The 13285-nt window shown below is 34.5% G+C and overlaps 1 protein-coding gene across 1 annotated transcript in view; it reads left to right on the top strand.

Moving 5' to 3' along the window:
* smurf2 (SMAD specific E3 ubiquitin protein ligase 2) overlaps window positions 1–13279 on the top strand; it is an 87148-nt gene extending 73869 nt beyond the window's left edge. The window contains exons 13-20 of the mRNA XM_073833547.1: window positions 5605–5708; window positions 6112–6226; window positions 6321–6499; window positions 7584–7721; window positions 8743–8863; window positions 9049–9250; window positions 9468–9543; window positions 12187–13279. Coding sequence (XP_073689648.1) covers window positions 5605–5708; window positions 6112–6226; window positions 6321–6499; window positions 7584–7721; window positions 8743–8863; window positions 9049–9250; window positions 9468–9543; window positions 12187–12286 — 1035 coding nt within the window. The 3' untranslated portion in view covers window positions 12287–13279. The remainder of the gene's footprint in view (window positions 1–5604; window positions 5709–6111; window positions 6227–6320; window positions 6500–7583; window positions 7722–8742; window positions 8864–9048; window positions 9251–9467; window positions 9544–12186) is intronic.
* Window positions 13280–13285: the final 6 nt, after the last annotated feature.

Below are 13285 nucleotides of genomic sequence, written 5' to 3'. Positions count from 1 at the left end.
GGAAGTGCTCGTAATACAAGTTTCAAGCATTGTTCAAGTTAGTACAAGCTAGACGGGGGGATTAAGGACAGAGAAAGCAAAGTTTTTTTCATATTATTATTTTAAGATGAGATCCTATGGTGATGAAAGTTGTAATGTTAAAGGAAGACAGCAGGAAATAATAAATAATCAGGAAATTCAACAGGGAAATGTATTTAAAATATACTAGGATGCATTAAATTGAGCAAAAGTGACAGTAAAGACATCTACAATGTTACAAAATATTTATATTTCAAATAAATGCCGTTCTTTTAAAGTTTATATTCATCAAATACTTTTGAACAAATTCTATATGATACTGAAGACTGGAGTAATGGCTGCTGAAAATTCAGTTTTGCATCGCAGGAGTAAATTACATTTTAAAATATATTCAAAAGGAAAACCGTTATTTTAACAGTTACTGTTTTTGCTGCATTTTTAATTAAATTAATGCAGCCTTGCTGGCCATTTTACCATTTCAAGACATTTAAAAAAAAATCTTACCGACCTATAACTTTTGAACAATGGAGATATTTATGTATTTATTAGTGATTTTTTTTATTAGAGGAATCATATCAACCAAACAACCACTGTAGCCAACCAGCTTCAAAATTAATTTTGAAACTCAAGCACAGTAATATAAAATAATAACAGCATGTTTTCCCACAGTTTTTCTCTAAACGAGCACTAGGAATTATATTGAATTATATTTGTTTTTATGCACTATGTAACAAAAACATGGTAATAGATTGCTATATTTACATAACAATATGCCTTTTTTTTAGATATATATCAACAATAAAAAACAGACATTTTGGTGGTGATGCAAACAAATTATATCAGTTTTGAATCAATTAATTGAAATAGTTGTTGATGGTGTTCAAATTACAGATGCTATAAAAGGATTAGTTCACTTCCAGAATAAAAAATTCCTGATAATTTACTCAACCCCATGTCATCCAAGATGTTTATGTCTTTCTTTAATCAAAAATAAATTAGGCTTTGTGAGAAAAACATACAGGATTTTTTTTTTTTACTTAAATGATGACCAACAGGTTGAATGCTTAAATTGCAGTTTCATTGCAGCTTTAAAGGGCTCTACACAATCCCAGCCGAGGAATAAAGGTCTCATCTAGTGAAACGATCTGTCATTTTCTAAAAAAAATTTAACCACAAATGCTCATCTTGCACTAGCTCGGCTTCACGCATTACGCAATCACACACAAACGGACAAACGTCACACAGGACGTAGGTGAAAGTACAAACTCAGTGTTTACAAAGTGAACGTGCAAAGAAAGTCAAATGCCGTTTACAAAAGGTAAAACAACAGTGTCAAACGATTTTGAAGTTGAGATGGAGTTTTTTGCCCAACATTACCTTTTTGAACCGAAGTACACAGATGAAGAAATAACTGTGTGTGACCTTTCCAACTTGATTATGTAATGTGCGAAGTTGAGCTGGTGCAAGATGAGCATTTGTGGTTAAAAAGTATATAAATTTGTATTATTTTAAGAAAATGAAATTGTTTCACTAGATAACTCCTTTATTCCTCATCGGGGATTGTGAAGCTGCATTGAAACTGCAATTTGGACCTTCAACCCGTTGATCCCCATTGAAGTCCACTATATGGAAAAAAATCCTGGATCTTTTCCTGTAAAAATATCTCAACACTATTAGAAAAAAACATTTACTCAGTAAGCAAAATTACAGTATTTTTCAAAAAGTAATCTAAGAAAAAAGCATGTTGTACCTAATGAATTAAGTTTTTTTTTTAATATCATTGGCATACAAAAAAAAGTGAAAAAAGCATAAACCTCTAAATTTCATTAGATTCATTTTGTTACTTTGTTTCTCAAGTAAATGTATACGGTCAATATTTGTATATTAGATATTATTTTTAGAATGTAAAACAAGACTAAAACACTAAATGGTTTTAGCAGTCTTAACACTCATAATTGCGAGTCATAAGTGCCTTTTACACAGCAATCCCAGTAAATTTACCGCAAATTACCAGAATGACTTTACCAGTAACAAATACACAAAAACTACCGGTAATTCGCACATCAGCACCAAAATACCAGTATATTTTGTGATGTCAGTCATCGGAAACAATCTTTAAAAGCTGTGTCTTTGTCTGCATTCGCCCACACGAGTAGAAGTGCTTCAGTTTCACTTTCTGAACATTTTTGAAGTCTGAGTGACGGGCATTAAGTGTTGATCAAACAGAACCTATGTTTTTTGCTCTTATAAACATAAGACGCTCATAATAGTATCCAACTAGATGTCCATCTAGCACATTTTTTCATAGAAAAACTAATCAAAAGCAGCAGAGCTTACTGTAACCAGCTCAGGGTAATCACATAATCTTCATAAGAACTTTATGATTGGCCCAGAGTAGATGGCTTATGTCAGTGCGTTATGAACTCGTACGTGCTCATACCGGTAATCTTCATTCTGTGTTCACACAGAGCACATTACTGGTAATGTTACAACTTCTCATACCGGTAAATAGCCTAAATGAATTTACTGGTATTTTTGAAAAGATTGTGTTAACACTTGATATCTTAACAGTAATTTACTGCTATTTCACCAGTAAAGACTTATGAAAGAGGCTATCGTTTGTGTGGCACAAGATCAAATTCACCTAATGCTTTTTTTTTTCTTTTTTTTTTAACTGACTTGTTTCTGCCTCTTCTTAACATAATTTTTATTTTCTCTCTACTGCATGCCTGTCCAATAAAGGGTCAAATGGCCAAAATAAATAAAACTCGCATTTCATCATTTAATTTCAATTAGCTGTTTTCATTGTTTTGTTTTGTTTTTTGCACACCCCTGCAAACTCTCAACCAATCACGAAGCAGCAGAATTCACATTGATGTTGACTCAGTTGTTGGACGTGCTGTCAGTTTGGGGGCAGATGGGACTTTTGTGAGATGTTGTCATTGGAGGGTGTTAGTTGCACAAGTAACACCTGTCCGTCTGAATGAGCCTTTAATAGTGCTTAACAAGCCCAAAGGCCTGGTTAACCTTTACTGTGAAGGCTTTTGAGCTCTGCTGGAAATTGCCCACAGTTCAGTTTACGTGTGGAAAAAGCCATCATGCATCAGGCGTGATGTTGAAGTTCATTAGCATAAATGCTCTGAGCCTCATCTCGGGCCTGTTGGAAAAACATTTCCACCCCCCTTCTCTCTTTCCTCAGCTTGAAGTGATTTTTGGTCTGCGCGTCTGTTTGGTCATCTGTTTTAGGGTGTTTATGGGTGTTGAGCTGGATGTGCACAGACATTTCTGGATGCTGCATTCCAACATGCTGTGCTCTCTCCCCATGGACCAGTCTGACCGTAAACATCGGATTATATGAACCCTTTTGCATGAGTTTGGGTTTTTTTCGAGTTTACTGGCAAGATTATGAGATGACAGATCAGCTGTAATAGATTGACACATCTCCAAGGGCTGGTTGCAGCATAAATGGCTGCTAAGTCACAGATTAAGCAATACAGAGTTGTGTTGCATTAAGCACAGTTGAAGTGAAATCAAAAACTTGCTGTCAAAGGATTTGCGGAAGAAAAGAATTACGATCAGGTTGGAGAATGGCAGATGAATTGGATTGCATCAGTTTTGTGTTTTCAATGAAGAAATTCGCCAATCTATTTTATGTAGAGCAGTTTGAGAAAATTTTTATGTAATTGCAATTTTACACAAATTACAATTTTTAATTTGATTATGATTCACAAGCTTGCAATTCGTTTTGATTCGATTAAATGTCATTTTTTTTGGATATATGTGACACTGGACCACAAATCCAGTCATAAGGTTTATAAATCATCTAAAAGGTGAATAAATAAGCTTTCCATTGATGTATGGTTTGTTAGGATAATAATAGGACAATATTTGTCCGAGATACAACTATTTGAAAATCTGGAGGGTGCAGAAAAATTAAAATGTTGAGAAAATCGCCTTTAAAGTTGTCCAAATGAAGTTCTTAGTAATGCGTATTATTAATCAAAAATGAAGTTTGATATGATATACTTACTTATATACTTACTTACATACTTATGCTTCGCGTCATGCCTAACAACGCCCTTCAGCCATGATTTATTCATGATACAGCACGGCCTCTCGTACCTTATTGCTTTTATAAAACGGTTACCACACAATAAAAATATTAAAATCAAAAATATATATTAATTTATATATATTAAGTTGTACGTTTTCATAAAGTAAAATCATTAACTGCCTTCCGCTGTAAAAAGTAGTCCCTAACTGCTGCAGCTGTGTTTACGTTGCTAAGGGTGGTTGCTAAGGGGGTTCAATGATACACAAAACCGTTGAGTGAAGCGGTCATAGCAGTGCCGTATCATGAATACGACACAGCTGCTGACCAATCAGAATTGAGCAATGGAACTAACCGTTTTATAATGTAAATTTATATTTATATTTTTGGTACGACATGAATATTAAAGGTTCAAATTTACTGACTGAATGATTGACAAATAACGTTTTTATAATAATAAAGTTATGCTCCAGTTGTCACTCCACATTAAACGGTGCCAAAACGATATTTATTGTTTGAATACTGAAATAAAATGGGCAGAATTTGAAATCTAAGACTTTGTTTTATATCAAATGTAACAAAGCACAAAGCTTATTGTGATTTATTGACTGGGATGCATGCTAAAATGCTGAAAATAGCCTAGAATAAACGATTCTTGGGATTTAAAAAGCAATATTGTTTTATTAAAATGAGAAATCAAGCCAACCTTAATTTTAGCTGTTATTTTCTGTCTATTTTTTCATATTTGTTTCTTTTTTCTGTGATTAGTCTTACAAATCATTCCTTTTTATATTTATTTATTTATTTATATATAATTTATATTTTTAAAAATGTATTATAATTCATGATTTTTGTGCATATACCAGGCTTATTATAGTTAACTAAAACTAAAAACATCAAATATTAACTGAAATAAAGCTTATAAACTAATTTTATTTCAGCTAGTTGCCAATAAAACATTTTATTGAATTAACTTTATGTACTGAAATAATTCAAACTGAAATCAAATTGAATAAAAAATATATAGGCATTCAAATATTTAAAAAATAAACCCATTAAAATAATAAGTATGACGAGAACACACAACAAAATTACTAAAACTTAACAAAAGCTAAAAAATGAAAACAAAAAAGGTAACACTTTAAAAGGTGTCATGTGTTAACATTATTTAATGTTTTAACTAACATGAACAAACAATGAACAATACATGTATTACTATTTATCAGTCTTTGTTAATGTTAGTTAATATAAAATGCAGTCATTGTTACTATAATAGTATAGCTACAAATGCTGTAGAGGTATTGTTCATTCTTAGTTCATGTTAACTAATGTAGTTAACTAATGAAAATGGGCATGAACTCAAAGTTCTTTATTACATTTCACAGTTATGTGAAGCTAAGTAAGTTTGTCAAACTAGTTTCTATGCCCTTTTTGTGAACTTTCCATCTTAATTAAGGTATGACAGTATGGATGACTTGCATTCTTACCTTTCTGTAACCTTTCTTACATCTCAACACGTCTCCACTGTTTCTCAGGAATCATACCGGCAGGTGATGAAGATGAGGCCGAAGGACCTGTGGAAGAGGTTGATGGTCAAGTTCAGAGGAGAGGAAGGTCTCGACTATGGTGGAGTCGCTAGGTATGAGTTTGACACAGAGACGCAAAACCTAAGCTTAAAGCTGAGCGTGAAATCAAAATTGGCCTAGTTTTCTTTCTTAACACATTTATTCTCAATAACTCATTTGTGAATATTATTCAAAAGAAAACATGTCTTTGTAATTTCAATAATATGTAACTTTCTCCACTTATAAAACAACTTTCTTAACCCATCGGTTATCACTTTCCACAATCCAATCAATCCCCGACGGATAAAATCAAGTCCTGGCATCCTTTTTTGAATACTGTCCTGTTTTGCTAATAAATGTATCACGATAGGATTAGGAATGCAGTTTTTTAATGCTTGTGTGTCCATCTAGTGGTAGCATTAGAGTATAGCAATGCCAAAGTGGGTCACGATAGACTGTCAATAATTTGTGTCATAGGGAGTGGTTGTACTTGCTGTCGCATGAGATGTTAAATCCATACTACGGACTGTTCCAGTATTCACGGGATGACATCTACACGCTACAGATCAACCCGGACTCTGCTGTGAATCCAGTAGGTGCACCTGGAGCTTCCTCATTAGGTTCCCATGTAGTATTCTAGAAACAAAAACACTCATCTTCATTTGCTTTGTTTGTTTGTGTTTTAGGAGCATTTGTCCTATTTCCACTTTGTGGGGAGGATTATGGGAATGGCTGTTTTCCATGGCCACTACATAGATGGAGGCTTCACTCTGCCCTTCTACAAGCAGTTGCTAGGGAAACCCATCACTCTGGACGACATGGAGTCGGTGGATCCAGATCTCCACAACAGCCTCGTCTGGATCCTGTTAGTGTGCTTTAGACGTCCATCTGTAGTGCAATATAATATATACTCGAAAATGAATTGTAAAATAGTTATTACAAAAAAGGGGCTGGAATGTTACAGTTGAGGTCAAAAGTTTACAACCCCCTTTCAGAATCTGCAGTATATAATAATGATATAGGGATCGTACAAAATCCATGTTATTGTTTATTTAGTACTGACCTAAATGAGATATTTCTCATAAAAGACGTTTACATATAGTCCACAAGAGAAAAAAATAATAGTTGAATTTATAAAAATGACTCACTTGACATACACTTGATTCTTAATACTTTGATGTTACCTGAATGACCCACAGCTGTGATGGTTGTTCATGAGTCCCTTGTTTGTTTTAGACAGTTATACTGCCTGCTGTTCTTCAGAAAAATACTTCAGAGCCCACAAATTTCCGGCATTTTTGTGTATTTGAACCCTTTCCAACAATGACTGTATGATTTTGAGATCCATCTTTTCACACTGAGGACAACGGAGAGACTCATATACAACTGTTACAGAAGGTTCAAACGCTCACCGATGCTCCAGAAGGAAAAAAACATGCATTAAGAGCCAGGGGGTGAAAACTTTTGAACAGAAAGAAAATGTGTACATTTTTTCTAATTTTGCCTAAAAAACATATTTTTTCATTTTGTACTGCCCTTCAGAAACTGTTACATGTTCCCCAGAAGACAAAATCAGTTGCATTTACCCTGACCTTGAAATTTTATAATGCATTGAGTTTCTTTCTGGAGCATCAGTGAGCATTTAAACCTTCTGTAATAGTTGCATACGAGTGCCTCAATTGTCCTCAGTGTGAAAAGATGCATTTTCATAAATGCAACTATTATTTTCTCTTGTGGACTATATGTAAACATCTTTTATTTGAAATATCTTATTCAGGTCAGTACTAAATAAACAATAACATAACATTTTGTATGATCTCTCTTGTTTTGTTAAAGTAATTAACATTTTGCTGATTCTGAAAGAGGGATGTAAACTTTTGACCTCAACTGTATGTCTGTGTTGTATAATAATAGTAATAAACTTTTTTTTTTCTGTGGTCTGTGTTTAGAGATAATGACATCACTGGGGTGTTGGACCACACGTTCTGTGTTGAACACAATGCATACGGAGAGATCATTCAGCATGAGCTCAAACCCAATGGCAAGAGCATCCCTGTCACCCAGGACACCAAGAAGGAGTATGTGAGGTGCGTGTGGCTTTAGCTGTTTTACCTGAACACCGTCGTCCTCCCTGTCTATTATGTTTCTGCAGATGCAATTAAAGTGATAGTTTACTTCCTAAGTGTTCGTTCTTTCAGACGAATACAATCTGAGTTAAATTAAGAAAAGTCCTGGCTCTTTATAATGGCAGTGAATGGGTGTTGAGATGTTGAAGTCCAATAAAATGCATCCGTCCATCCATAAAAAGTATTTAAAACTTTGTGAACTATTATCTCTAGCTTCTGGTAACTGTTTTACACGTGTTGGAACGCCACTCTCTTGTGAATGTGTGTACAAGTTAGCAAAAGCTAGAGATTACAGTTTATAAAGTTTTAAATATGGATATTTCTCTTACACAAATGCATCGATTCACTTCAGAAGGCCTTTATAAACCCCCTGGAGCTGTGTGGAGCACTGTTTATGATGGATGGATGCACTTTATTGAGCTCCAAAATCTCAACACCCATTCACTGCCATTATAAAGCTTGGAAGAGACAGGACATGTTTAAATATAACTCCAATTGTATTCGTCTTAAAGAAGTAAGTCATATACACCTAGGATGGCTTGAGGGTTTAGTAAATCATGGAATATTTTTCATTTTTGAATGAACCGTCCCTTTAAGGCTGATCAATCTGCAAGCAAATCGGATTTTTCTCCGATGTTTTCAGGCAAAACTGTCTGCACTGTTAATTGCAAGTGATCAAATCAAGTTTGCGTGTCCAGACTTAACCAACCTATGTGCATGGGTTGCTTTGGTATGACATAAGCGTATCTACATATGTGGCGAGGCTTTCAAAACAGATGCCGCAAAAGTGGAAGTGCATCATCTGAGCACCCAGAGCACCAAAATCTGATTGGAATCACATTTCATACCACTTTCAAATGTGGTTTGAATGAGATTCTAAAAAAATCAGATTTTAAATTTGTTTTGCTGTCTAGACTTTCAACAGGCCATCTGGAAAACATCTGGATATGCAAAAAGTTTGAACATTGCTGTTTTTGCACAGGCTGTATGTGAACTGGCGGTTCCTGAGGGGCATCGAGGCTCAGTTCTTGGCCCTGCAGAAAGGCTTTAATGAAGTCATCCCACAACACCTACTCAAGGCGTTTGATGAGAAAGAGTTGGAGGTATGAAAACTTACTCTAGAAAACAAACGCGTCCATTTACTAAAATAAATCCACTTAAACCAGGCAATCAACTTGCTGTCTTAGCTCATAGTTCATGCAGCATATTTTTAGTTGCTCTTTTTCACTCATAATGATGAGTGGTATCAGAGCATGGGTAATGATTCAGGTGCGTCTCGCATTTTCAGCTCATTGTGTGTGGACTCGGAAAGATCGACATCAACGACTGGAAGTCAAACACCCGTCTGAAGCACTGCACGCCTGACAGTAATATTGTGAAGTGGTTCTGGCGGGCCGTGGAGTCGTATGATGAGGAAAGGAGAGCCAGGCTGCTGCAGTTTGTCACCGGCTCCTCCAGAGTCCCACTGCAGGGATTCAAAGCCCTGCAAGGTACCTGATGTCACTTCCTTTAGCACGAGTTTTTCATTCATGACCTTGAAAGGAAAAAGAAAGCATCACATTATCACATATGTTTATTATATGTTTACTATCGTAATGCTTTTGAACTAGAGTGTGTCTTGTAAATATGATCTAGTTCAAAGTGTCTTAGTCTTTATATTGAAATAAATATCGCTATATATTCGCTCTAAAATGCTGTATGATGCAGGTGCTGCTGGACCACGTCTTTTTACCATCCATCAGATCGATGCCAGCACCAACAACCTGCCCAAAGCACACACCTGGTAAGCACATTTCTACAGACTAGTTACCAACTAGTTTAGTCTTTCAAAGGAAAATGGCAAAATTGAAAAAGCTGCGTTGTCATTGATCAGTATAATGCAAATATACATTACCAGTTCTTTCAAAAGATTTTGAACAGTAAACATTTTTTTTAAGTATCTTATGCTCACCAAGCCGACATTTATTTAATCCAAAGTGCAGCAAAACAGTACATTCTTAAAGTATTTTTACGATTTAAAGTAACTGTTTTCTATTAAAAAATATTTTAAAATGTAATTTATTCTTGTGATTTCAAAGCTGAATTTTTGAAAATGTGATCCTTCAGAAATCATTCTAATATTCTGATTTGTCAAAAAACTTTTATTATTATTATTATTATGTTGAAAACAGCTAAGTACAATTTTTTCCCTTGCTTAATAAAAGTATTAATTTCTATACTTTCTTTCCCTAAAAAAAAAAAATACAGACTCCAAGCTTTTGAATAGTATAGTGTATAATGTTACAAAAGCTTTTTATTTCAGATAAATGCTGATCTTTGGATCTTTCTATTCATCAAAGAATCCTGGAAAAAAATGTACTCAACTGTTTTAAATATGGATATATTAAAAAAAAATGTTTCTTGAGCAGCAAATCATTATATTAGAGTGACAACGAAGATTGGAGTAATGATGTTGAAAATGTGGCTTTGATCGCAGGAATAAATTACATTTTAAAATATATTGAAAACAGTTATTTTAATAGTAAAAATATAACAAAATGTTGTTGTACTTTGGATCTAAAAAATGCAGGCTTGGTGAGAAGAAGAGACTTCTTTGCATCACAGGAATAAATTACATTTTACAATATATTAAAATAGAAAAAAGTTCTTTTAAATTGTAATAACATTTCAGAACAAAAAACTAATTTTTTTTTAGTGGTAGTATATAAATATTACAAGTATTTTGAAGCAATATTTTTGTTGTCAATATACAATAATATAAGATACAGTAGTCTCAAACGTCAAATATTAGCCAATTAATCATTCTCACCAATATATAAGTAAGTCAAAGACAAAAGCGTTTAAGCATAAAAACAATAAGTTTAATACTGCTTTAAATTTTTTTTTTATTTTTTTTTATTTAATTGCATTTTTGTTTTAGCTTTTCTAAGCAAAAAAATAATTTTTCCCTAATTTACAAAAGACCCACTAAAATGTCATTCAGTGTCAATTTTGTCAGGCATATTTACAACAAAAATCAATTTATGACATTAAAGATGAACTATTTTCACCTCAAATACTAATTAGTTGTAATTCTACATTTTAAAAATGTGCAACTTTCCTAGGTTTTGCCCATTTGTCAGTAAGAATTTTTGACTCATTTAAAAGACAGAAAAATTTAAAATGCTCCCGTACTCTTTTAAATATTTTAATATGTACAAGTCAGAATAAACATGTTTAAATCTTTACATAAATATTGTGTTACACTGAATGACAATGTAACTTTAATTCAACCAATTTGACCTTTTTTTATTTCAAAAAATCAATTTGAAACCCTAAAAGTAGACACTTACATTTAATGTGCTTTCTATGGACACAAAATCACTTTTGTAAATTTCTTTTGACGTAGACATCTTAACATCTTTGACCCATGGACAAACTATTTTCTGCATTAATTCAGCACTATTTATTAGGGATGCACCGAATGTTCAGCAACCGAACGAAATTATTCGGCCAAAAATGGCAACAAAAAAAAAAGCTTTTGGTGTCCGGCGAAATAAGCGAAAAGGCAGGAATTATACCGAGCAATGGCGTGACCTGATCAAATAGAGGTGCGCCCTAATGCAGCAAACATGTCAGCAGTGTGAAAGCATTTAAAACTGTCAGAGAAAGACGCTAAAATCATTACAAGCACCGACAGCATGAGACTGTTTAGTATCGCATCGTATGTCTTCCATGAGAAGAGGGGAATCGGTGGTCGTTGCTGGTTAAATCACAAAATGGCCTTAAACCATTAGTCAGTAAACTACAGAACATTACGTTGTCTAATACACACAAATTGTATTATTCTGACAGCGCTGCACAAACTTGTCTTCTTGCGGGTTTCCGCCAAAATAAAAGTCAACATTCATAAATGTAAGCATTGTAATTTTACTGTTGTTCTGTAAAATAAAATTATGAAAGATAACAATCATTACAACAGCGCTATTAATACATTTATAATAACATTCTCTTGCTCAGCAAGGCTGCATTTTTTTTTTTTTTTTTTTTGTGTAAATTAAAAAACACATGCCTGATTCAAGAAGGGGGTATTAAAAATGGCCAAAGAATATTATTTTACAAATGTATTAATTTTAAGTACAAATGTGCTTTGTTGGCTATAATGTCTAGAATGTTAAAAATGTTTAGTGTTAATAAGTAAATATTTTTCAATTGTTTTGTAATTGATTTTATTTTTGAAAAGCAAACCTGTATAATAGCACAATTTGGCTTTTTAAATCATGCAATGGTGAAAAAATTTGACAAAATACATAGGGGAAAAAACACAAAAAACGTGTTCGGTAATTGGCCTTCGGCCCGGTGTTTAATTTTGTTTGGCTTCGGCTTCGGCCAAGAATTTTCATTTCCGTGCATCCCTACTATTAATTTCTTTTTACTTTCTCCCCAGCTTCAACCGTATCGACATTCCCCCGTACGAGGGCTACGACAAACTCTACGACAAACTGCTGACGGCCATCGAGGAGACCTGCGGCTTCGCTGTGGAATGATCTCCCTCCGCCGGCGCTCGCAGAGGAACCTTTTCTCCAGGCGGGACGGACCTGTCAGTCGGCCGACAGACGTGTGGGCCTCACGAGGAGCTCAGACTGAAGGGTGGATTATACCGCAGCACTCGACGCCTGATGCTGCTATAACGGATCTTTCTGCATTATTTGAAAAGAAGAGAAGAAAATCCAACGTATCTTTTCAGCTGCTAGTAACTCTTATACTTATTTTACTTACTTTGGATCCTCCTCTTCCTCTTTTGTTTTAAACCAATTCGTTGATTTTTTTTTGCATTAAGACAACATATTAACAGTATTTCATGTAGCATTTTCACAGACTAGACTTTAGGAGAGGCTGAACATTAGCAGGGCACACAGAACAAGAGCGATCCGGCATAAGCTAACGCAGAAGCACTACTGTCCTTACCGAAGAGTAGACGAAGATTAGAAGCCAATGTCAACGAAAGACTAATACGTTTGTCATTTGGGACTTGATCTTCGGCCCGCTCTGACTTTAGCAAGCTGCAAAATGGATTCCTTTCGATCAAGGAACTCAGCTCGACTGGCCTGCCCACCAGACGCCATCTTGACTACCCACGCTCCATTCCTCAATACTGGCGTCATCCTGCAGTCTGACTTATAAGCTTGTTGAAAGTGAACAAACCAATACATGAATTCTTAGGTAGGTAGGTAGGTAGGTAGGTAGTCTAGCTTTATTTTTATACGGCGTAAGAGGACGAGGTAAAAAAAAAAAAAAAAAAGAGTAAAAATATTCAGATCTAATATATTGGCATCGTCGCAGGAAGCGTTGCCGATGTTTCCAGAGCAAAAAAATGAAGTTGTGCCCATTGAAAAGGCTTCGGTGAGGTTGGCATTGGCTTGCTTTTCGAATGTTCAAATTCCATCTTTTTGTGAAGAAAAACATTTTAATATGTTGCATTATCGGTGTCAACTTTTTGGTAAACTGTATCCTGTTTCAGATGTCAATCCTGAACCCTTTAATAG

The sequence above is a fragment of the Garra rufa genome, chromosome 1 (genome assembly GCF_049309525.1).
Source record: "Garra rufa chromosome 1, GarRuf1.0, whole genome shotgun sequence".
In the NCBI taxonomy this organism is placed as follows: Eukaryota; Metazoa; Chordata; class Actinopteri; order Cypriniformes; family Cyprinidae; genus Garra; species Garra rufa.
The sequence above is the reverse complement of the archived record's forward strand: the minus strand, read 5'-3'. Positions and strand labels throughout refer to the sequence as shown.